General features: G+C 34.3%; 4 protein-coding genes across 4 annotated transcripts in view; 2 read left to right on the forward strand and 2 right to left on the reverse strand.

Annotated features, from left to right (window-relative positions):
• The window catches only part of LOC106719292 (lutropin-choriogonadotropic hormone receptor), a 31570-nt gene extending 30396 nt beyond the window's left edge, over positions 1-1174 (reverse strand). The window contains exon 1 of the mRNA XM_045680668.1: positions 1087-1174. Coding sequence (XP_045536624.1) covers positions 1087-1174 — 88 coding nt within the window. The remainder of the gene's footprint in view (positions 1-1086) is intronic.
• On the forward strand, positions 976-16217 carry LOC106707309 (CCR4-NOT transcription complex subunit 3). Its single transcript, XM_045680478.1, has 15 exons — positions 976-1325; positions 1711-1943; positions 4172-4327; positions 5060-5239; positions 5884-6082; positions 6461-6561; positions 7360-7463; positions 8822-8922; positions 11876-11958; positions 12333-12565; positions 13463-13574; positions 13971-14057; positions 14190-14315; positions 14989-15198; positions 15592-16217. The coding sequence occupies exons 1-15, from the start codon at positions 1301-1303 to the stop codon at positions 15688-15690; spliced, it is 2049 nt and encodes a 682-aa protein (XP_045536434.1). The 5' UTR covers positions 976-1300; the 3' UTR covers positions 15691-16217.
• Positions 16218-18969: 2752 nt separating this feature from the next.
• Positions 18970-22707, reverse strand: LOC106719305 (probable ATP-dependent RNA helicase DDX47). Its single transcript, XM_045680479.1, has 8 exons — positions 22514-22707; positions 21921-22179; positions 21400-21566; positions 20869-21105; positions 20244-20467; positions 19934-20066; positions 19379-19507; positions 18970-19141 (listed from the first exon to the last, which is right to left on the reverse strand). The coding sequence occupies exons 1-8, from the start codon at positions 22640-22642 to the stop codon at positions 18998-19000; spliced, it is 1422 nt and encodes a 473-aa protein (XP_045536435.1). The 5' UTR covers positions 22643-22707; the 3' UTR covers positions 18970-18997.
• Positions 22708-22975: 268 nt separating this feature from the next.
• Positions 22976-23697, forward strand: LOC106719320 (PHD finger-like domain-containing protein 5A). Its single transcript, XM_014513634.2, has 3 exons — positions 22976-23107; positions 23182-23372; positions 23565-23697. The coding sequence occupies exons 1-3, from the start codon at positions 23056-23058 to the stop codon at positions 23652-23654; spliced, it is 333 nt and encodes a 110-aa protein (XP_014369120.1). The 5' UTR covers positions 22976-23055; the 3' UTR covers positions 23655-23697.
• Positions 23698-24685: the final 988 nt, after the last annotated feature.

The following is a 24685-nucleotide window of genomic DNA, read 5'->3' on the forward strand; positions in this document are numbered from 1 at the left end:
CCTTTTGTCATCATATATTACGTCAAATTTTCACCAATCGCGTGAAAATTCTCATTAACCTAAATCGGAAGCGATTTGAATAATGCCAGTCCATCCTAATTTAAAGCTCTGTTTACGTTAATGGTGTAATTTTAGCCGCTTTATCACCATTTTATAGCCATTGTTACGGCCGTATTAAGACGAAGTTTTTTATGTTTTTTAACTGACATTTTATGTAAGAAATTTTGTATTAAAATAAAAGAAAAATGCAATTTATTTAATTAAAAAGACAAAAAAAAATATAGACAAAAGCTATAGAGCTGTGCCTGTATCGCACCAAATGAAAATCTTAATGCTCTGCCTACCCCTTTAGGTTACAGGATTGAGTGTCACATTCTGATTATCAAGCTTATCATTTGTCATAGAAGAATACTGTTGATTTTTGTTTGTTAATGAATATTGTTATTAAAGACAAGTTATTTATCTTTTGTTAAAATGTATACACATTTATTTGTTTACAGATCACAGTTTATTTCGTTAAAGTAACATAATCTGAAAATTCAAAATCACGCCATCTATGTTTGGTCCAATGTCTTTAGAAAATGGATTTAGTAGGGTGTAAAGGCGTAAAAACAAAATTGTGTTCAGTTACTTTACAAATTTTCTAGATTTACATTAATTGACACTTTCTACGCCTAATTAAATTAATATACAGTAAATTTACATTAAAAGGCAACAAGAATACGTACATTTTTAAGGATTCGGGAACAGTGCAGTGCTTTGTGTAATGGTCACAAAATATTATGTTAAATTTCTATTATATCTCATAAAGTGGTTAATAATGATCAATTTCTGGAATTTGCAAAATATCATAAAACGGCTTTTGATTTTTCAGTAGAAAAAAGGATTTTTTTGTATGGAAAGCATTCTACAAACAATTGTCATAATATGTTCTATATTGTCTATGCCTTGCTCTATTATTTTGCGCCTGCGCACTTGACTGATGGTTTACGCTACGTACCTAAAATCATTTTGTGGAAAATTTGAAGTTTGTTGTTTTAGTGACAACTTATTCATAATTATTTATGAAAGCTTTGTGCTAATTACCATTCCAGGCGCGAGGCAGAATTATTCTGTAGCAGTCGGCCTGGATGCGTAAAGTCACTAAGAGTTCGAGCGGTTGTACGGTAGCCATCTTGGATTCGAACAAAGCTTCAGATGTGTAGTTTGTCTGTTTATCAATAATTTTTGTGCATTTTATTGTAAATAGTTTGTATGTTTAGGATATGTACGGAACGTTCGTCCATATGTGTAAATAGCTATGGCTGCGTCAAGGAAATTACAAGGTAATTTGCCATGTTATCAGGTTAGAGATTGACCCCAACCTATGTAGATACGTGTTCTAGACTTCTATTGTCCATTCAATGAGACCTCTGCCATACTGCAGATATTGAAAACGAGAAGTATATTGCGGGTGTGATTTAGGATTTTATGATTCTATAGGACTATATACACTGTCAAAAGTCGATGCCGCGATGCTACGTCGATCGTAAATGAAGATCACATTTGACGCACACAATTCCGATACCGAGTTGATATTCAATACAAGTGATACCTGAACACAACAGATGGGTGATCATTCCGATTCATTTAGTATCACTAACGCATTCGGTCGTTAATAACATTGTCAAAACAGGTTTTCTGTTATTCATGTGCAAATGTTTGTTGCAGGTGAAATAGACAGGTGTTTAAAAAAGGTCACAGAGGGGGTTGAGACATTTGAAGACATCTGGAAGAAAGTGCACAATGCGACAAATAGCAATCAGAAGGAAAAATATGAGGCCGATCTCAAGAAGGAGATTAAAAAACTCCAGAGGCTACGGGATCAGATCAAGTCATGGATCGCCTCCGGGGAGATTAAGGATAAGAGTACACTTTTAGACAATAGGAAACTAATAGAAACGGTGAGTGATAACAAACCTCATTTACCACTTTAGCTTTTTAATACAAGTTAATTACCTTTAACAATATGAATAACCTATAAAAACTTCTTTTGAATTCTTATGGGACACAATATCTTAGTCTATCAATTTTGAGGTTATTAAAATCATACATATGACACTGGACATTCGGAATATTGCTCATAGGTTATTTAAATATATTATAAACTAGCTTTTACCCGCAACTCCGTCCGCGCGGAACAAAAAATAGAAAACGGGGTAAAAATTATCCTATGTCCGTTTCCTGGTTCTAAGCTACCTGCCCACCAATTCTCAGTCAAATCAATTCAGCCGTTCTTGAGTTATAAATAGTGTAACTAACACAACTTTCTTTTATATATATAGATTTAATTAAATATTTTTATGAATGTGTTAAATGGATTAAATCAATATCATCAAGTTTAGTTAATACAAGTAGGTAACTTGTTGATAGCTAACAATTGCCCTATTGTGTAGTAATTATCATACTTTTCACGTAAAAACTAGTGATTGCTCTAATTATTATCACAATCAATAGCATTGTTTATTAGTAAATAGACAAAAGGTAAACATAAAAATGTATACAACGAAAAAGTTTATTAAGTAATTAAAAATTTTGATGTATAGTAAAGTTCATGTCCAAAAATTAAAAAAAAGAAGATTTAGAAGTTTAATTTAAAATTTTCAACAATCCCAAATTGATTGTTTTAAAGCTATGAAAATAATACGAGAAATATTTTTGAAATAATGCAATAGATGATAAATGTTTGTATGAATATTTGGCAGAGAAGTTCCTTTAGTTTATTGAAACTAATATTGATTTAAATGTATTTTGATTACTCTACAAGTTCTAGTTATATCACATAGGCACTTGTTACTTAAAATTAGTCACAAAACTCTGCAATATCTTTCTAAAATCTAGTCCTGGTTCATCTCTTCATTCTAGCTAATATATTTCTAAAATTTTAGACTAGTGAAATTCCAATATTGTGTCAAATAGAATATCTGATTGTTTTATCTTTTTTCTGAATTCTTATAAGATTTTTTTTTAAATAAAAAAGTAGTATTAATTTTATTCAAGATCTAATAAACTTTAATACTCGTCTTTTGTAAAAGTAACCAGAAAGATGCCAAGGCCTTACTCTGTAATTGTAGTTTACTTTAAAAACATTGTAATTGTAGTTTTACTACATTATTGGAACTAGTTTTGTTCATCAACTTATTTTATGTTAAAAATTAATGCACATAAACATCAACGAAAAAAGTTACTTCTGATTAGATTCTGTAACATGTAACTCTTTTCGGTGCATACGTAAAAAGATGTCTTATGAATTTAGCTTTTATCCTCGTATGGTAAATTTATTTGTGAATAATGTCTCAACGCTCGCTGACACAAATACATTACAATTTGAACATTTGTAACTTGTGAGGGTGAATTTAAAATAAACAAGTCTGTGTTGACCTTGTTGTCTCTTATCTGATATACTTTGTTTATAAAATTAATGATTATATTATGACAACATATTTAATCTTTTAAATAATGAATTTATATTGTAATTTTATGCAATTTTGATTTAGTCCAGTAATTAGGCATGAAAGTAGTAAAAAAACCGATGTTTTTTAAAGTTGTTTACATGATCTATCTATCTATTCAGCCTTGTTACGCCCATTGCTGGGCATAGGCCTCCCCCAAAGATTGCCATAATGATTGGTCCTGTGCAACCCGCATCCAGGATTCATCCGCAACCTTGACCAGATCATCGGTTTACATGATGTTCATCCAAAATTCTTACTTGATAAAGTTTGATCACTTTTGTTACTGAAAAGACTATTTTTTTTTTTTGTTTTTATTGTCTACAATAATTTTTCCTACTGAAGTGAATTTATTTAAATGTTTTGCAAAGGATAATAATTGCTTTTGTCACTAATTGCAGTATTATAAATTAGTTATGCTAACTTAGTATAAGAAATAAGTATTATATGTTAACTATTCATGAATTTTGAAATAGTTGAGTTGGAATAGAAAAAATTAATTATTTTTTCACTACAATACATTTAAAAAAAGCATACAAACTCATTTGTGAAAAAGTTTTTTTTTAATTCTATCTGTCTATGAAATCATAATATTATTTATTTTGTTATGTTTTGTAAATTACTGTCTGTGTGTGTGTTTTGCTGCATGATTTTAATGTGGTGTAAACTTTATGTTCCAGCAAATGGAAAGATTTAAGGTAGTAGAACGAGAAACAAAAACCAAGGCATATTCGAAAGAAGGTCTCGGCGCTGCACAGAAACTGGACCCTGCGCAGAAGGAGAGAGAAGAGATGTCCTCTTGGCTCAGTTCTTCTATAGATGCACTTAATTTACATGTATGTATTACTTTTACTTAATCTTACTTTGTTATCTTAAGTTATACATAGCTTATATCTATATGTTATGTTTAAGATTAACTTGATTGATAAATGAAGTTTATTAGTAATTTTTATATGTAAAAAAGGTTCAATTACCTATGATAGTTACATTGTGTTATTAATAATTAGTTTAAATATTATTTTTATTAGCCAAGTGATTTCTTTTGTAATATACTTACTGTCATAATTATTTTTAGAATATTAATTCACTCACTCTAACTCACTAACATTACCTTTTTTTTTAGCTAAATCACTTAAGCTTTGGAAAAAGTGGAATAATATCTATTAGCTGTGGTTACAACTTCATCCATGTACATGGAACATTAAAAACAAAACTGAGTTGTGTAGTGCTTATATGTTATTCCAATCTGCCTACCTATCTTTCAAATTTTATCAAGATCTGTTTAGCCATTCCGGAGAATATGTAGAGAAACATTCATCCAAACTTTTGCATTTATAATATTAGTAAGATGGAGTAAACTAGGCTTGTAATAAAGGAAAAATGCATTATACTTTGATTAATTTCTAAATTATTTAACTTTTTTTTGTATCTGACTATTTTTATTTTTTATTTTTATGGAGGCAACTTTGTACCCCGGCTGGTACTTCTAACATGGTGGTCAGAATCTTTGTCTGCTATTTTACTCTTTCATGCCAGTGTATCTGACTATTGTGTTTTGTGTGTTCCAGGTTGATTTATTTGAGTCTGAAGTAGAGTCACTGTTAGTGGGTAAGAAGAAACGTTTGGATAAGGAGAAGCAGGATCGTATGGAGGAGTTGAAGGTGAAGCTGGAGAAGCACAGGTTCCACATAAAGAAACTTGAAACGTTGCTTCGCATGCTCGACAACATGTCCGTCGAAGTCGACCAAGTTAGTGTTAGAAATGTTTTATACTATATCATGTTGTTGTTTGTTGATTATGTTGCGATGTGAGTTTACACTGCTCAAACACAAGTGCTGAAACATAAAAAGGAAATATTTAAAAGAAAAAATATGGCATAATTTTTGTTACGTTTTTGTAGCGCTTTCTGCAGTGAAAACTCAGGTTTATTATCAGTTGGAAGTTGCGGTTTTTATTCGCGGCTTTTAACAGTTTTTATTCAGTTAAAATGTTTAGCCTTAAAAATATTGTTTAATAAATTGGTACTACCTTTTTTTTAGTATTTTAGTTTTTATGTAGTATAACATGCATGGCTTCGTAATTAGTTTATTGTTTATTAATTGATATTAAAATGCAGAAGAATTAATGATCTATCCAGAAGATTTTTTCTGTTTATGGAAGGAAAGAACGAAGGAAAAGATATGTTAGTTTACTAAAGGCTTTTTTTTAGTTTAGATTTACCAAGAAAGGTATTGGATTCCTATATCATTTAGAGAGTTATTACTTTATATAATTTGTATGTGTACATTTTAAATAATAACAAATCTTTCTTATATCATTTTCATTACTAAAACGAAAGAAAAAAAATGGATCTAAGGTCCAAAAATATTAACTGACAAATAAAATTTTACAGATAAAAAGAATAAAAGACGATGTTGAATACTATATAGTGACATCGTTTGATTCAAACTACGACGAAACGGATTGCATATACGACGACATAAATGGTCTTGACGAGATCGAACTGAGTGGCGTTGGTCTGCCATCCTCCGCCACCACAGACAGCAACAACAGCAATGACTCGCCCGGCTCCCCCACCAGTATACTATCAGGTAATAATGACCTTTACAGGAAAAATATGAATCAATGACACCTCACAGGTCAAAAATTTACTTATTAATTTAGGTTCTACTCCATCAGAATATATTAACAAGTAGACACCAGCAATATTAGTTGGATACAGGCATCAAATTGAAGGAATTCCATGTTTCTTCTCTTGTATGTGTGCCGGCTACCTAATTTTAGTCTTATTTCTTTTCCCCACCCGTTTTATTATAAGAAGGATGAGAAGAGGAAGTAGATTTAATGCAGAAAAAGCTCGCTTCACTTTTTCGTTGAATTCAAATGGCCGCTTGTTATTAAAAAAGTACCCTCATTTCAGTCTGTAAATAAAAACCCAAGTACTAAAATGACTTTATTTTTAATTACAGGTACCAGCCCCATCACATCACCAGCGTTAGATACACTAAACCATTCAACAGATTCTATAGATGTGGATAAGAAGAAGAAAGCGGAGGAACTTGTTGCCAAAGTAAGTTTTAACATCATTTTTTAGTATTATCCCTCACACATATAACCCCCCATACTCTACCATCATTATCCCTGGTTTACATTATTCCAGTACAGTAGGACAGTAGTAATCAAAATCAGTGCTGACATAACTGGCATAATGTAAAAACTAAATAGAGCGCCATAGAGCTAAAATAGTCTGTGGCAGGCCAGTACTGTCCTACTGTACTGCCATAATGTAAACTAGACATTAAGTTGATATTGCAAAATTGTAGTTGTTTCCACTCTCAAGACTCGTAAACAACATGTTTTCATAACTCTCACTCTCTTTGGAAAAAATAGAGATAGAATATCACGGTTGCGATCTTTTTTTTACTAATTCTGTGATCATATTTAAGCTCTTTTGTGATTGAAAGATAACTTCCTTTTCGCTCTTGTAACGAAATGTGTCAAAGACACACTGATGTTTTATTCCATCCATTAGAAATATACTTATTAATACGTATTTTTTTTCTTTATATTATACTAGCTTTTACCCGCGACTCCGACCGCGCAGAATAAAAAAATGCACTCAAGAGAAAAAAGTTCCTATGTCCGTCTCCTAGTTCTAAGCTCCATCAATTTTCATCTAAATCAGTTTGACCGTTCTTGAGTTATAGTGTAACTAACACGACTTTCTTTTATATATATAGATTATCTCATTGTCTGTATTTATATGTATGTTTCTGAAATGGAAACAGATTGTTTCTGTCACAAAAGAGTTTTATATATGTTTTGGGGTGGACAATGAATAGTAAACATGATGTGTATTAATTTCCAGCCGGTCAAACCACTGCCACTCCGCGCTGTGAACAGCTGCGCGGTCAGTAATAGCGCAACTAATCTTACTTCCTTGCTCAATAACTCCGCCGCATCCACGAATAGGTCAGTCCACTGACTATTTAATTTGTTATACGCTTCACGTCTCTAGGCTGTCCCATCTTATAGTCACTATCCGCTAGTCTATGGTCACTATCCGCTAGTCTATGGTCACTATCCGCTAAGGTTAATAGTTATGGAAAATTTTGATTTATTTGCTTAGATAATTCTTAGTATACTAATGGGATCGATGGGACGGCCTTGATGAGATAATTAGCACAGAGTGAAAATTTGATGATTTTTATTTATTTCCTATCTAAGTTAAGAAAGTTTTCATTTTGTGCTGAAATAGTTGTTATTTGCAAAATTTGAATTTTTTAAATATCCAGAAATGGTATAGTCCTTTCTATAAAGTATTGAAACTTTTCTAGGAATCTTAAAAAAATATTTGGTTAAAATAAGAGCCTTAATAATTTTTTAAATAATGATTATTTTACATGTCCTCCAATATTTTTATTGTCATTTCATTACTGTGCATGAAAAATTGAATACAATATTATTTACTATTTTTTTTTTGTATATATAATTGCATTGTATTGCTGTATCAGTTTTATTTTAAAAATATTTTCAATATCATCTTATTTAAATTGAATTTTGAAACTTTTTTAACACAGATAATAGTAAAAACCAGAAAAAAAATATATTTTTTTTGGATGACTGTTACAAGATGTTAAATTTTTTAGGAACCAATTTTTATATGTCTTAAATTAACTGATGAGTGAATGAGACAAAACATATATAACATCTAGAAATAAGATAGACAGAACATGTCTTTGACTCTCACTTTAGTTATGTACTATCATGCAAATTTTTGCTAACTTCAGACTTGTAACATATGTTTTCTAGTTTAATAAAGAAATGTAGTCGTAACAGCTGTTATAAATATGTTGATTTAATTACTGGTTGTGTTAACGGTTATCACAACCTGTTGAATAAAAGAATTATATGAATAATGTCCTTTTCCGACAATCCATAGTCAATACAGCATGTTTACTACTCAATGTCTATGATTTAATTATCCATACATCAAAATTTACATATGAGTATTGTAGAAGCGAATTTGTTAATATGCCTTTTTTTTTCCAGTAATTGTTTGAAATTGAACAGATAATTATTTTGCTTCTAAATGTCTCATATTTAAAGGATGTGATTGATTCATTATAAATATCATTCCACATTAAGTTAAAATATTTTTAATAGCTGTAACTTTGTCATTATTTTGAGGTTCAAACAAAACGGAGAGAAATTTTATATTTTTTTTAATTGTGGGACAGGTTTTTCGCTTTTAGTGGATGTTAGGCTTTATATTGCTTTATAATGGAAATGTATAAAGTCATAATATAATGTTAGCTTTGTGCGTGCAGTATAAACACAACAGGGGCATCGGGGACGTCAACACCCATCAAGCTGCCGCTGGCACCCAGTCCTCCACATCTCACTCATCTACACCAGAGGAACAATACCGGTATGTGTCTTATACTGTCTCTGTATAAATGTTTTCAAATATCTTGACGGCTCTTAACTTGGCACGAGTTGAGCGGAACACAATTTTAGGTGTACTGGTCATCATCTCAATGATTTTGAGCCGGCAAGATATTTGAATAGATTAATGCAATTTTATACTTACGTATGTTTGCGTACACGTATGCGTACGTACATTTTTATGTGTGCCCTAGTTACATACCTTTCGAATCTTTTATATGCACTCTCAGTCTCACTCTCAACAATATAGTGTTGCTGAAACTTTATCCCATGCGGTGTTTTTTTTTTTTTTGAAGTAAAAACTTTTTTTTGTACCTGTATTAAATCGTTGAAAAGTTAATCAGTTTACTCTATGTTAAGTAATTTGTATATAAGTTGACCGCGACTCTGTCCGTGGGGAATTAAAAAAAAATAAGTAGGCTATGTGTTCTTAAAGACTATGTTCTAAATCTATGCTAAATTTCATCAAGATCCGTTGAGCCGTTCTGGAGATACCTTCAAACAAAAATCCATCCATCTATACGTTCGTATTTATAATATTAGTATAATTCCAACATTAAATGACATTTAAAAATATCGTATTAATTCTGAATATAATCTATACATCAATTTATGTAATTAAAAAATTAGAGTGTCTGCATGTAATATTGCAAAACAAAAATGTATCGTGAGCATAATATATTTGCCTTGTTTATAAAAGAAAAAAAAAACAATTTTAAAAGTTTTTATCTCAGTCCGTCAGCAAGTCCACATTTATTCTCGGCGACCCATTTTTGTCGGGACTTTTATTAGAAAGTAGCTTATGTTGTAGGAGTAACTTGGTCATTTTTTTATTCAGCGATGACGAAGTCGCGGGCGATCGCTTGTGAAAATTATAAACTAATACATATTCGTACTAAAATGTATATATTTAAATTGAGCCACGTTGAGTTTATTGCGCTTATCCACGCAAGTTATAACTATGTCAGTTCAAAGGTGAATGAACTCTCGTTACCTTAACATTTTTTAAAAATAAAATAACAAGTTAGATTATTTTATTATTACTTTATGCGTTGGTGGCTCAGGTGACACTTGACCTGTAATCTGCAGGTCCTAGGTTCTTATCCCGCCATGCAGCAATGTGTTTTTCGATTTACATATGTACATGTATCCAAAGTTCTTACTGTGAAGGCAAACATAGTGGTGCAACCTGCACATATTTGTGAAGAAATTTAAAGATATGTGTGAAGTTAACCCGCATTGGGCCAGCGTGGTTGACTATGGCCTAGTCACCCTTAACTTAGGATAGGCTCCGAGCCCCTCAGTGGTGATGTATAGTGAGCTGATGATTACTTAAAGCACTTTTTACACTATTTCATATTATCATATTAACTGAATGACATCAATCAAAATATATGTTAATATAATCTTCCAACTGGAAGGGATTAGCTAAATATCTGTGAATATTTGGCACATTATCAAATCTTCCCTAAATAATCTGTTAACGTGTGCCAAAGGATAGATATATATCTCGTCAACTTAGATGTTTTCAAGTAACATGTGATAGATGTTTTTTTTTTCATGTTTGGTTATTGCAAGCAATCCCTTAACGATATATTTATCATAATAATTCTACACTAAGTAGACTTATAATATGTGTTGCATCTATCGTTTAGATTATTTATGCTTTCATTTGAAACGGAATTTGAAGTACACACTCCAGAAGTAATCTGCTCCATTAAAAATAAAGATATGTCGAGATAAAGAGATTTAAACAATAGCCTAGTTATCAATATGATATCGTACGCCGCGTTGTTTACACAACAAACCGCCGCGTGAATGAATTGGCGGGAGTTTCGTCGGACATGTTGATAGTTTGGCAGCCGGCCATGTTACGTATAAACGCGCGCTTTTGGCCCGCGGCCAGAATGACGTGGCACCTCTCCGCCAACTAACCGCTCAGTCGATAGGCTCTATTCGAAACGGTCGCAGCCTTGTCACTATCCTTCCATAGCTATGTTTTCCCGCGCTAACGTCAAATATGGACGATGGTAACATTATTTTATAATCTAGTGCATGATTTGTGTTTTTGAAGATCTGCGATTTTTTTTTTACTGTTTATATTGCGCAGTTGTTGTGTTGTGTGAAGTTCAATGTTGATTATGTAATTATATGAGCGTGCCCGGTTTTCGTCGATGTTTACGCGTAGGCAGTGATTTATACAACCACCCCGTATAGTTAGTGATAGTGATGATTGCTTGTGGAACTGGAATCTTCTTGTGTTGTATGTAATTGTCATAGTATGATTTGCACTTTTCAGTGATTTGATTAATATTTGAAAACAAATAACAAATGCGGAATTGGTTATTATTAGTTATTCAGAGGTAACGTAATAAAAGAGTATTTGAATATATGTAAATTTTTTATTGACAACAGACATAGTGAGATTAGAAATTTTAAATGATAGTTAATGTTTCGTTTTTGTTAATTCGCCCTAATAAATGATAGCTGTAGCCCGCGACTCCGTCTGCTCGGAGCTTAAAAAAACTTAATAAGTAGCCTATGTGTTCTTCTAAACTATGGTCTACATCTGTGACAAATTTCGTCAAGATTCGTTCAGCCATTGCGGTGATTACATTCAAACAAACATTCATCTAAACATTCGCATTTATAATATTAGCAAGATTAATCCGTAGCACAAAATTGAGGCCAGTTAAAAGACCCCCAGAAATCTTTTTTGCGGAAATAAATCAAATTTCTTAACTTAAATTTATCATAACACTATACGTATACATTTACGTCATGACCAAATTAAACATCAACCATGATTAAAACGTCAAACTTGTATGAAACACTCCCATCTATACGATGTATGTCCTGGAAATTCTAAACCACTAAACTATGTGACAAAACATTTGATAGAATCAAAATTGACTGTATTATGTTGTTTGTTGCAGAGATAGTGGAGAATGGTCCAGTATCAATCGCACCATTACACAACGCTGTTATCCATCAAACACCACTCGCTCAACCCCTGCCTGTAAGTTATCCCATCCCTTAAACAAATTATCTTATGGTTGGGTATAGTACTATTCAAACTTACAAGGTATTACGGCTTACGGCAGTTTCATACAAACGCTGCGCTAGGCGTAACAAAATTACCAGGTTGTAAAAGGATAATGAGCGGCGGTGTCGCAGTTGTTGTGTTTGACCAGACGGGACTAAATTCTAGTCATCCAGGTTAGGAAGGCACCGAGTTCCCTAGTGGGGACGTATAGCTGATGATGATGATGAAAAGGATTATGTTTTGGTAGTTTACTATTTTGATTACTGTATGATCTTCTCAAGGTTATTGGAATTTTGGTCACAAAATTGTTTCATTTTGAGATTTGCTGATGTATGTATTTTTTGCAGACGTCAAAAAGCGCGTCTGCGACGCCTTCAAGCGCGAGTTCGACGAGCGGCGGGGGCGCGGGGGCGACCACGCCGGCACCCCGAGAGCCTTCGCCCCCACCCGCCCCCGCGCCCGCACCTGCGCCTGCGCCGGCACCTGTGTCCGCGCCCGCGCCTGCGCCCACGCTCAACGGGCCAATCCTCCTCACCAATGCGCACGCACTCGCGCAGCCTCACCATCATATCGCAGACAAGTTAGTATCAATCATGTATTTTGTGGTTTATCTAACACTAGCTTTTACCCGCGAATCCGTCTGCGCGGAATAAAAAAAATGCACACAAAATAAAAAAGTTCCTATATCCGTCTCCTAGTTCTAAGCTACCTCCCCATCAATTTTCAGCTAAATCAGTTCGACCTATCTTGAGTTATAAATAGTGTAACTAACACGACTTTCTTTTATTACATAAGATACTATAAGACTAGCTGTCGCCCGCGACTCCGTCCGCGCGCAGTTAAAAAAAAAAATATGAAAAATAGATGTTGGCCGATTCTCAGACCTACTAAATATGCTCACAAAATTTCATGAGAATCGGTCAAGCCATTTCGGAGGAGTTCAAGTTCGAACCCCGTGACACGAGAATTTTATACATAAGATACTAGCTGTCGCCCGCGACTCCGTCCGCGCGCATTTAATAAGCCTATATGACACGTTCGTAGATTTACCAGCGCCATCTATTGATTACTTACTCAACCCAGTCGAAAGGTATCGACATCTGTTAGAATCATTTGGAGTTAACAGATAATTGTGACTGTCAAATAATAACAGATAGATAATTAGCAATAAATTAAAATTGCGACTATAATTTGAGATTTAAACTATCCTATCTCTCAAGTTGGATCGAACTGCACATGGTGTGCGAATTTTATTATAATCGGTTAAGTGGTTTAGGAGTCCATTGAGGACAAACATTGTGACACGAGATTTATATATATTAAGATATATTTATCGAATCTGCTACCAGTATGATGAGCATTGTCCTTGTTATAGTAGACACTAAATGGATCATTAAAGGTTGTTTATTGATCACTGAGAGAAGGAAGAACACCTAGATATTGTGATGGTTGTATTTTATTTATTATCTGATGACAGCGGTATCCCGAGCCCACCGCTGAGCGCACCAACGCCCGCCGGCACTGCCTCCCTCAAGAGTATGGCGCAGGAGGCTGTACAGAGAGCGGGACTAGACGCTCACCATACACAGGTGAATTACATACACTACGACTTAGGGTCCTTCAAGAAACGAGCATATATCTTTCTTAAAGGCCGGCAACGCATCTGCAATTCTCCTAGTGTTGCGGATGTCCATGGGCGTCGATGATCACTTCGGTGTTCGCGCCGCTCGTTTGCCCCCTTCTCATATATAAAAAAAAAACATGCACACACACAATTACATACATTCAAAAAATAAATGGCGTACCAAATGGTGAAGTTAAAAAAAACAACGCAGGAATGACCAAACATGATCTGTATTGATTTATACAGCCAACTGTTCCTTCGTCGGTTTGATAAGCTATAATTATTTTTTATAAGCTAGCAACATATACATATATTTTGTGATTGTTAAAATTTTTCCTTATTGTGAAATTTTACTTTCCAGAGCACAAGAAGAGGAACCGCATTATCTCAAGCACACATCCCTCCTTTATTAGGCGTTGCACCTTTGGGACCTTTGCCTTTAACAAATGTTAGTATTAACAGTTATATTAATTGCTTTCAATATCTTTCTATATTTCTATATTTCTTATATTTCTTTTCTATATTTTAAACTTACCTTTAAATATTATCATTTTAATTTGATTTTTTTCATATGTTTCAGGAGCATCAGTTACAGTACCGCATGATGGAGTCATCATTCTTCCATATGCCGCATCCGTCCGACTCGGAGCGCATGCGCAACTACCTGCCGCGCAACATCTGCCAGACGCCCGTCTACTACAACCAGGTTTCTATATGTATACAACTCTACAACATGCCGCATGTAAAGCTCTTAATTTGGAATACATGACAGCCACTTCCCTATTTCGGAATACATGACACCCGCTTCCCTTCCTTTTAATACATGACACTTGCTTCCCTTCCTTGGAATACATGACACTTGCTTCCCTTCCTTGTAATACATGACACCCGCTTCCCTTCCTTGGAATACATGACCCACTCCTCCCTAACTTGTTTACATGCCGCTCACGACATCGCTTCGGAATACATGAGACACTCGTCACCACATCGGATAACATTACAAACTCGATCTAACTCGTAATACATGCCATGAAATACTTGTCCTTAACTGAATACATGACATAATTATCCCTAATTCCTAATAATTTTTTTTTATATCATAAGGTGGCAAACGAGCAAACGGCCACCTGAATTCGCCGAAATAGCGAGGGGACCATTGCCCATAGACATCCGCAAATGCAGATGCGCTGCCTACCTTTAATCAACGGAGAAGAGGACGCACAGAAAGAGGATTTTTCTCTTTCCTATGCATCCTCTCCTCCGCCAAATCCATTTCCCCTTCCCATCCTTTCCTAATAAGAAAAGGGTGCCACAATTATCCTCGACTGAATACATGACCCACTCGTCCCCGATTCAGAAGTCATGCAAATGTCTGACAGGTGTTGTTACCGCACTCGGATTCGGTGGAGTTCTTCCAGCGGTTGTCAACGGAGACGTTATTCTTCGTGTTCTACTATATGGAGGGCACGAAGGCGCAGTACCTCGCAGCAAAGGCGCTCAAGAAACAGAGCTGGCGCTTCCACACCAAGTACATGATGTGGTTCCAGAGGCATGAGGAGCCCAAGGTCATCAATGAGGAGTATGAACAGGTCAGCGTCAATATGACGAGCACTGTACTGTACCGGAGGATAGGTCTATTGTACACTTGATTTTGTATAACACAAGGGGATGGATCTTGATTTAAATTTACAACACCCGTTTAATTTTTTTTAAAGTTTCATCTTCTTACTAATATTAAAAAAGCGAAAGTTTGGATGTATGGATGGATGTTTGTTAGAAAGTATCTCCAGAACGGTTCAACGGATCTCGCTGAAAGGCATATATTTACAGTTCAGAAGAACATATAGGCTACTAATTAAGATTTCTTAATTACGCGCGGACGGAGTAGCGGGCGACAGCTAGTTAATAAATTGTCAAATTATAGAAAAGGTATGCAATATGTGAAATGCAAGATGTATAATTGTATAATTATAACTTTACAGGGCACGTATATATACTTCGACTACGAGAAGTGGGGCCAGAGGAAAAAGGAGGGCTTCACGTTCGAGTACAAGTACTTAGAGGACCGCGACTTGAACTGAGGGCGGGCCTCGTGCAGGCGGCGTGCAGGTAGCGCGCTAGCCCCGCCTAGCCCCGCCCCGCCTAGCTCCGCCTAGCCCCGCCACTACCGCTACCCCGACCTATGGAAAAGTAAATTCTCTTTCATTCCGTTAAGAGTATTATATTTATAAATTCGGCCCCTCGGTCTCTGTGATGACACGCGCCGGCCGTATTATATTATATTATTTAAAACTCGACTTTATAAAAGTGAATACAAGATTGCACGAAAATGTCTCAACAAAATGATCATATCGAAGTAGAATAGTGAGTGGAGGTGACTTGAGGTGTGCCGGGGGAGGGGACAGCAGGGGAGGGCAGTGCAGCGCGGAGGCCCGGGCATGGCATGTCATGTGATGCAATAACTTTAGTCCGCCCCGTGGGCTAGTATTTAAAAAGAAATGTGATATCGATATAGGAACGCCCGGAGCGTATTCGGATGCACGACATCTTTATTTAATATGTTCGTTCTTCTGTAATAAAATTTATGTTTTTTTTTTTTAATATAATCATCACTATTTTGAATCTGTATAAAAAATTTTGTATGTCATTTTTTATTTGTACAATTAATTGATGTTTTTGAAAGTAAATGTTGCTATATTTATTATAAAGCGAGGTGTACATTAATGTCAAATGTTTGTACTAGTCATGACATCTGAAGGAACTATTGTTATTCGATATTGCTCTGGGTGATTTGTTTTTAACTTTTTTTTTTTAGTGACTGCGACTAGTTTGTGTAGTACTAAGAGCTGGCTTATACATACCAAATTATATAAACTTTAAAATATATATATCCTATTTAATCTATCATTGGTTTATGTCATATTGCATATTGTTATTGGAGCTGTGTAATTTATGTCTAATATATGTAAAAATTTTAGATTAAGGCAAGATTGTAGATCGATCTCATATTTGGTAACATTTAATTCTGTAGTATATTATTTATCCCAAAGACCCTTAACATTGGTATGTGTAAGTTACGCTGAAATACTTAGATGTACGATAAATACAATTTATAAGGAACTCTCTCACTTTAAAAGCTTTTGTTAAAGTTAATTAAATGCATTTAAATTGAACAAAAATACGAAAAGGGAAAAATGCTTTTAAATCACTGCCAAGTATTTACTAAGGTGGATAATTTGCTATTGAAGGACTGTTTTAAATCACATTTAACCGTTTGATTACAAAATATCTCAAACTAAATTAATTCCACTCGTGTATTTTTGTGGGAAAGCGCCTCAATGTTTAGCTCTCTTTTTTTTTTTTTTTACAAATCGTAATAAATATTAAATAAATCAAAATGTATTTTAAATATATAAATTCAATGATAAATCTTGCAACAATGTCTTGGTTCACAATATTACAGAATAATCATGTAATTTATTTAGCTAAGAGATGTGATCATTTAGGAGATAAAAAAAAAAAAAATTCTCATTGAATTTAGTGGATGAGTAAAACTTAATTAAGTAAAGATATGATGTATGTAAGGTTGTATGGAAGATTTATGTCCACTTAGATATGTGACGTTACAAGTGAGCAATATTAAAAAAATAAGAGTAATTTTTTTTATGTATGGAATCAGTGAGATTTGTACCAAGACTTTAAAATGCCCACATCTTTTGAAACATATTTTGTTATAATGTTATTGGTGCTGTTGAAATTTATACTTTAATGCGATCACTTTTGGGTTGAAAATTGAATGGTTAAATGAGATAATGTCTGGGCATAGGAAGGTCTATGCCCAGCTGTGGGCGTTACAAGTCTGAATAGATAGAAATGAGATGCAACAGAGTGGGAGAGTTCGTTGTTAATGTATTGATGTATTACTTAATATAAACTGCCAGTCGAGGCCTCCTTGTACAATCTTAGAGACATGTTCTCCATTTTGGAGATGGGCTTAACTATATGACAAATGTACAGATAAACAGTCGAATTCATTTATATGTATGTGTACAATGTGGTTTGAATTTAAATGATTTTTTGTTGTAAATTGTACCACAATTAACATTACGAGTAGGTAAAATACAATCTAATTTAGTTGACGGATTCTATATACCTTTTTTATTGTTTTTTTTTCAATTTAAATGCCTTTAAATATGTTCATAGGAGAATATAGCAACTGGTTTGCTTTATGTAGACTAAAGTGGTTTTTTTTTTATGAAAGTTGACTAGTTTGGATATTAGGTACATACATATAAATGTGATTTTATCTGTTGACTGTTTGTGTGAACAGTTTTTGTACACTGAGTTGAAATGATTGCAGTTTTTTTGTACGCGTCCAGTTATTTATTACTTGTATATTTGGCAGCATTTAAATTATCATCGTTTATGTTTAAAATCAAATTAAGATATTGAAGATGGGACTAAAATTGTGTAATAATACATACAGGATTTTAGATTTAACTCTAAAAGTACTACATTGTTTAATGTTTATTTTGTATGATAATTGAATGTTTGGAGTTTAAATGTAAATTATGTTGTTGATTATTTACTGGACGTGTACAATTTAGGGATGTTCGTCTATTCGATTAATCGATTAATTGGAATGCGAGTCGTTCTAAATAATCGATACCGATTTGATTGTTTATGTAATATCGGTATGTGCCTAGCAATATATATGATGTAGCCAGTGTGGGCAGCGGGGCAGGGGACGGGACATGCAGACAGGGCGGGGGGACAGGGGCGGGGACGGGCGGCGGAGCCTAGTTCAGCGGTACAATGTAGAGCGCGATCTCGATTATTTCCGTGCGTGATTATGATAGTTTTCATTTTTGTAAAAAGTTGTATCGTGAGAGCAGATGAAATGTGGTAAATAATAATTTAAAGAATTCACTGTACAGTTCTATTTGTATAGAAATAATAAATAATGATTAAAAAAGAAAACATTTTAAAAAATATATATTGTCTTTGATTTTGTGCCACAGTCTTTGAATGATTAAGGAGAGATTTAGTGTTCAGAAGTTGTCGCAATTGAAGACAAATCTCAGGCGTACATAAATATGTAATACTATCTATCTATATATATAAAAGAAAGTCGTGTTAGTTACACTATTTATAACTCAAGATCGGTCGAACTGATTTAGCTGAAAATTGACGGGGAGGTAGCTTAGAACTAGGAGACGGACATAGGAACTTTTTTATCTTGTGTGCATTTTTTTTTATTCCGCGCGGACGGAGTCGCGGGTAAAAGCTAGTTGTTAATATGCGTTTCAGAACTTTAAAAATAGCTTGGATCTTAAATATTATAATGTTGTAAAAGAAAAAGTCAATTATAATAGATATAAGATGTAATCATCGTTTCCGTTTGCCGCCGCGCCCGTGTTTGTGTCCGCGCATGCGCCGGCGCACGCCCGCCGCCTCCTCGGTGTCGTCGTCAGACTCCGCGCCGCGCTTCTTCCCCTTCTGACTCTTCTTGTCTTCTAATTCCTTCATCTCCTGTTTATATATACGATTATGTCAAATTTAATCCAAAATTTTACCCCAAACTAAAATCGCTCAAGAATTTTTAAATCATATATATTTGCACCAATAGAGTACACAAGCAACACATTCTAACTGCGAATAAAGTATGATAAATAACGTGATAAAAATCTAACAGCATAAAGATGTAGGAAGAAATTTATCAATTTTTATTGCATAGAGGAACTGATGGAACTGCAACTTATAACTTACGATCTTGGTAAGCCGCTGCGCCTCAGCGACCCTCTCCTGCAGCACCATCACCTCGCTCTCCTCAGTTGGGTAAAGCGGTAGCTGCTTGCCGATCAGCTGCTCTATTCGCTGGTACAGCTCCACATCGTACTGGTAACAGAACCAGAACCAGAACGTACAGTAACCATAACCGTAAAATTCGACCGCCTCACACTTGTATGTATGTAAAAGAAAGTATTCCCGCACATATAAACTACAGTGAAAATCGAACCTGCCGTTTTGGAGATAAACTGCAAGGAAACGCGAATTTGCGCACAGACAAAAAAAAAATAAAAAAAAAATTTAATAAGGAATTCCAAAAAAAAAATCGCGAGATGTGACATTTTTTTTCGATATTACATACAAATTAATTGTATAGATGTTTATGTCTCTGTTAAAGCAAAATGAAAGGGATGTCAAATGGCAATCAAATAAGGAGAATCAATATTTTTACAACAAATTTTAGCATAATTTCTTTTGTTCATAAATTTTATGTGTCTATTTGAAAGATGGTTTAGTTTAAATGGAGTATTGTACCTGTGAGACGAAGGTGATGGCTTTTCCCGCACGACCGGCGCGAGCAGTGCGTCCAACACGGTGAATATAGTCCTTGCTGTGCAGCGGGATGTCCAGGTTAATCACCACATCTACGTGCGGAATGTCCAGACCTCTGTAAAAGTTGATTGTGTAAGTTTCACCACATCTACGTGCGGAATATCCAGACCTCTGCAAAAGGTTGTGTAAGTTATTTATATTATTTACACATAGAAATAAAATTTGTATACATAACATTATATCATCAAATAATCCATTCACTTTAACTTCATAACAAAATTCTGAAACTAACCTGGAAGCAACATCAGTACAAATAAGTACGGAGCGCGCTTTAGTCTTAAACTTGGCGAGCGCGGCGAGACGGCGCTGCTGTGACATCTGACCGTGCAGCGGTACTGCAGCCACGCCCAGAGCGCGCATCAACAGCGCCGCCCGCAGTGCGCCCGCGCATGTCGACACGAACACAATGAAAGAATTGCCCGATAACTCGTTGATAATGTGCACGAGGTATACGTCCTGTTGACAAATTATTGAACAAATGAAAAAAAAAACACGTACATGGTCATATTTGGATATTTTAGGAAAGCTCAGCGAAAAGAATCCCAATGTAGCAGAGTAGTTGTGGCAATCCTAGCTGAGAATGTAATGATGGCTCCATCAATGAACTATTTAAAAAAAAACTAGATAAACAAGATATCTCTATATTATTTGACACATGCATCACATAGTTAGCTACTGCTGTGACTAGACTATGCAAGACAGACAGAGATAAATAAATTTAATACACAAAAAGATGGTATTGCATATCAACATAAAAAAATTATTCCTTTTTTAGCCAACTTCGAAAAGAAGTATATAATTATTGTAAGTAACAATAACACATACAAAAAGAACAAAGTAATAAAATATTAACAAACCTTATACTTCAAAGGTATAAAGAGATAGTACTGCTGCAATTTATCCACAGTCTGATATTTAGTGGACACTTCCACTTTGACAGGGTCTCTTAGTGATGCACGTTGCAGTTTTTGCACCTTTTTAGTCATTGTTGCCGAGAATAGGTAGGTGCGTCTCTCACGAGGGATCACACGCAAGATCTTATCCACCTCTACTTCAAAGTCCATGTTTAATATACGGTCAGCTTCATCCATAACCTGCATTAATATTTTACGTATTAAATAATAGACAAATTATAACAACACAACACAAACATAAAGTAATGGATTTTGGTAACTCCCATGACAGATGGAATTCATATGGCTCTAAAATATTAATAATCAAATTGAACAAACAAGAGGGTTATATATTTGGGATTTAACAGAAAACAAAATTGAATCATTTACTGTGGGTTTCTGAATTCATTGTTGTATAAAACATATAACCCCTGTCATTTAAAAAAAAAATTGTTCTCAGAAACCCATGGTATCTTAACAATAATTTGCTCTTACCAAAAATTTAAGTGCCTTTAAATTAAATCCTTTAGTGTTCTCTAAATGGTCAACCAGACGTCCCGGTGTTGCTATAATTATGTGTGGCTTCTTGGAGAGCATCAGAGCCTGCGCAACCATGTCCATACCTCCCACAATGACAGCACATTTCACACCAATACTTGCTCCTACAACATTTATTTTTATAAAACAAATACATATATATGTCTTTAAATTAAATCACTTTTTTCCAAAGCAGCTGCAAGATAGTATTAAATTATCATTATGTTTAGAAGTTGTTATTGACCCAAAAGAAATAAATAACAGTTATGCAAAGCCAGTTCTTCATATTGAGTAGCATAAGATTCTAATCTTATGCATAATTTTTAACAAAAATTTTATTAAATAGCCTAATTAAGTTTTGCAGTATTTTTACATATAAATTTAAGCCAACAATATACCACACATATTAACAAATGTCTGCAAAGCTACATAAAGAAAGCTATGTAAAAATATATAGAGATATGATTATGCCATCTTACCGAGTGCCTCAAACTGTTCAGATATCTGGAATGCTAACTCTCTTGTGGGTGTCAGAATCAGTGCAAAATATCTCTGCGGATTTTCCAACAGTGCTTGTAATATTGGCAGTGCAAACGCACCAGTTTTACCAGACCCAGTCTCTGCAAGACCAATTATATCTTTTCCTTGTAAAGCAACAGGTATTGCCTCTTTTTGAATCTTTGATGGATTTTTCCATTTCAATTCTTGACAAGCCTCACAAAGCACATCAACAACACCCTGAAATTAATTTAAACTAATGTGAAAACAAAGAAAAGCTACTTTTCTTCTTGTGCGAGACGCGATGTGACGGCGAAGACCTCAAAATAAACACTCGCCCTGAAGATGAACCCCCAATGTTATGTGTCATAATTACTTGCCGCAACTGCATTTGCAAACTACGCTCGTATAACGATGTTTTGGTGAACAGCAGTAAGTATCTCGTTTTAGGTAGCTTTAGGAATTTCAGCTTCAAATTACCAAAAACAATTATGCTTACCAGATCGCATAAACACTCGACAGTGGCGCAATCCGCTGAGGGTGAGCCATTATCAAGAAACTGAACTGAACTTACCAGATCTTTAAACGTTACAGTTTCTTCTTTCTCGTCTTTGTTTTCACTTGTAACATTATCTCCTTGTTCGTCCGTTTCTTCTGTTGAATGCTCACTAGCATGATCACTATTTTCACTGTCTTCGGTCATTTTTAACTAATCTAAGAAATAAAATTACAATTCAACACGTGCGAATGGCATAATCGTGATAACTAAATGACAGTGACAGTAAAAGAAGTTGCCAGAAAAGTGGTGGAACAAGATGGATTATGATTGTAACCTGTAAAAAGGTTCTATTTAAATTATTAATAAAAACATTTGATCTCTTAAAATAAACATTTAAAGTAAGCTCAAAATTTTTAAGCTAAAGAAAATTAATACTTTGAGACAAGTGAAAAATTAGAACATCTTACATTAGTTGGCTGTATGTCTAATGTCGACCTCTGCTTTATTTGTTTAGAAAAAGTTATTCCAAAACAAATCAAATTAAATTGAGGTTATATTTTCTCGCTAGTTTAAATAATTGAAAAAATAATTAATTAAGTACTTTTCAAAGTAAAAGCATGGCTAAGCATCATCCAGATCTTATTTTTTGTAGAAAGCAACCTGGAGTCGGTAAGTTAAATTATGTCCAGTCCAAATACCAGTGTAGTTTCCATGTATTTTTGACATCTTGTTATTTTACACAGCTATAGGTCGTTTATGTGAAAAATGCGACGGCAAATGCGTTATTTGCGACTCCTATGTGCGTCCTTGCACACTGGTTCGTATTTGTGACGAATGCAACTACGGTTCATATCAGGGGCGGTGTGTTATTTGCGGAGGTCCCGGCGTCTCCGACGCCTACTACTGCAAAGAGTGTACGATACAAGAAAAAGACGTAAGTTTTGAAGTCGACTTTTATTGCATGTCATCTGAATGTTATTAGAAATCTTCACATTAATTCCTTGCCTATTGATGCACCTCCAAGAATTACTAAAATAGTATTTGAAGTGTGTCATTTTACAATAAAACAACTCTTTACTTCTCAAATATGTCTCAATTAACTTAAATATATATATTATTTTTCCAGAGGGATGGTTGTCCAAAGATTGTAAACTTGGGCAGTTCAAAGACTGATCTGTTTTATGAAAGAAAAAAATATGGGTTCCGGAAACATTAGCAGGCTCCTGCTATAAAAGACTTACAGTGAATTAAATTATGTGGTGTTGTGTTCATTGGAAATGTTATTCTTTTATAGATAAGAATTTCTTACAACTGTTAAAGACTTTCACATAATTTGGCCTCACCGAGATTTACATTTTCAATTTGTCTGCTTTTTTTAAATGAAATAACTTTACACTAACACTATCATTGTAAATAATTGATGGTATTCAATAGTTTTAAGGAAATAAAGCCAGAATTATTTCTCATGGGTTTTATTTTATTGTACCTATTTTGAGCGTCGGTGGCTCAGGGGTTTAAGCACTTGACTTGCAATCTGCAGGTCCTGGGTTCGAATCCCGCCATGTACCAATGTGTTTTTCGATTTTCGATTTACATATGTACATTTGTCCGACGTTCTTACGGTGAAGGAAAACATTGTGATGGAACCTGCACATATCTGAGAAGAAATTCATAGATATGTGTGAAGTCAACCAACCCGCACTTGGCCAGCGTGGTTGACTATGGCCTAGTCACACCTAACTTGGGGTAGGCGCCGTGCCTCTCGGTGGGGACGTATAGTGAGCTGATGATGATGATACCTATTTTGATGTATGGAATTTCATATGAATGAAACAAGACATGTTTCTACAAATTAACTTTATTGTCAAATAATAGTTACAAATCTAACCTACAACACACTTCAAGCTATCTGAAGTCAACTAACATCCAATGGACGTTTAATTTGGCTATAATTTTCTATTACAAGCAGAGATTTATACAAATTATTTTATGCAGTAGCCAAGGATTTATTCAGCGTTATTCTTCTTTGAATATTTTGTCTTACTGTAATAGGCCATGCCCAAAAAAATTACCCCTAAAAACGTTAACAACACATGTTTAAAATAAAAATAAGTAAAAAAACACATTTATTAACTTACATAATACCAATAGTTTGACCATGATATTGATTGATTAAACTTTTATTATTTTTAGGAACTATAATTTATCTTGGTTATATTTAAACAAATCATTTATTATAGGTTATAT

Source organism: Papilio machaon, chromosome 13 (genome assembly GCF_912999745.1).
Source record: "Papilio machaon chromosome 13, ilPapMach1.1, whole genome shotgun sequence".
NCBI lineage: Eukaryota > Metazoa > Arthropoda > Insecta > Lepidoptera > Papilionidae > Papilio > Papilio machaon.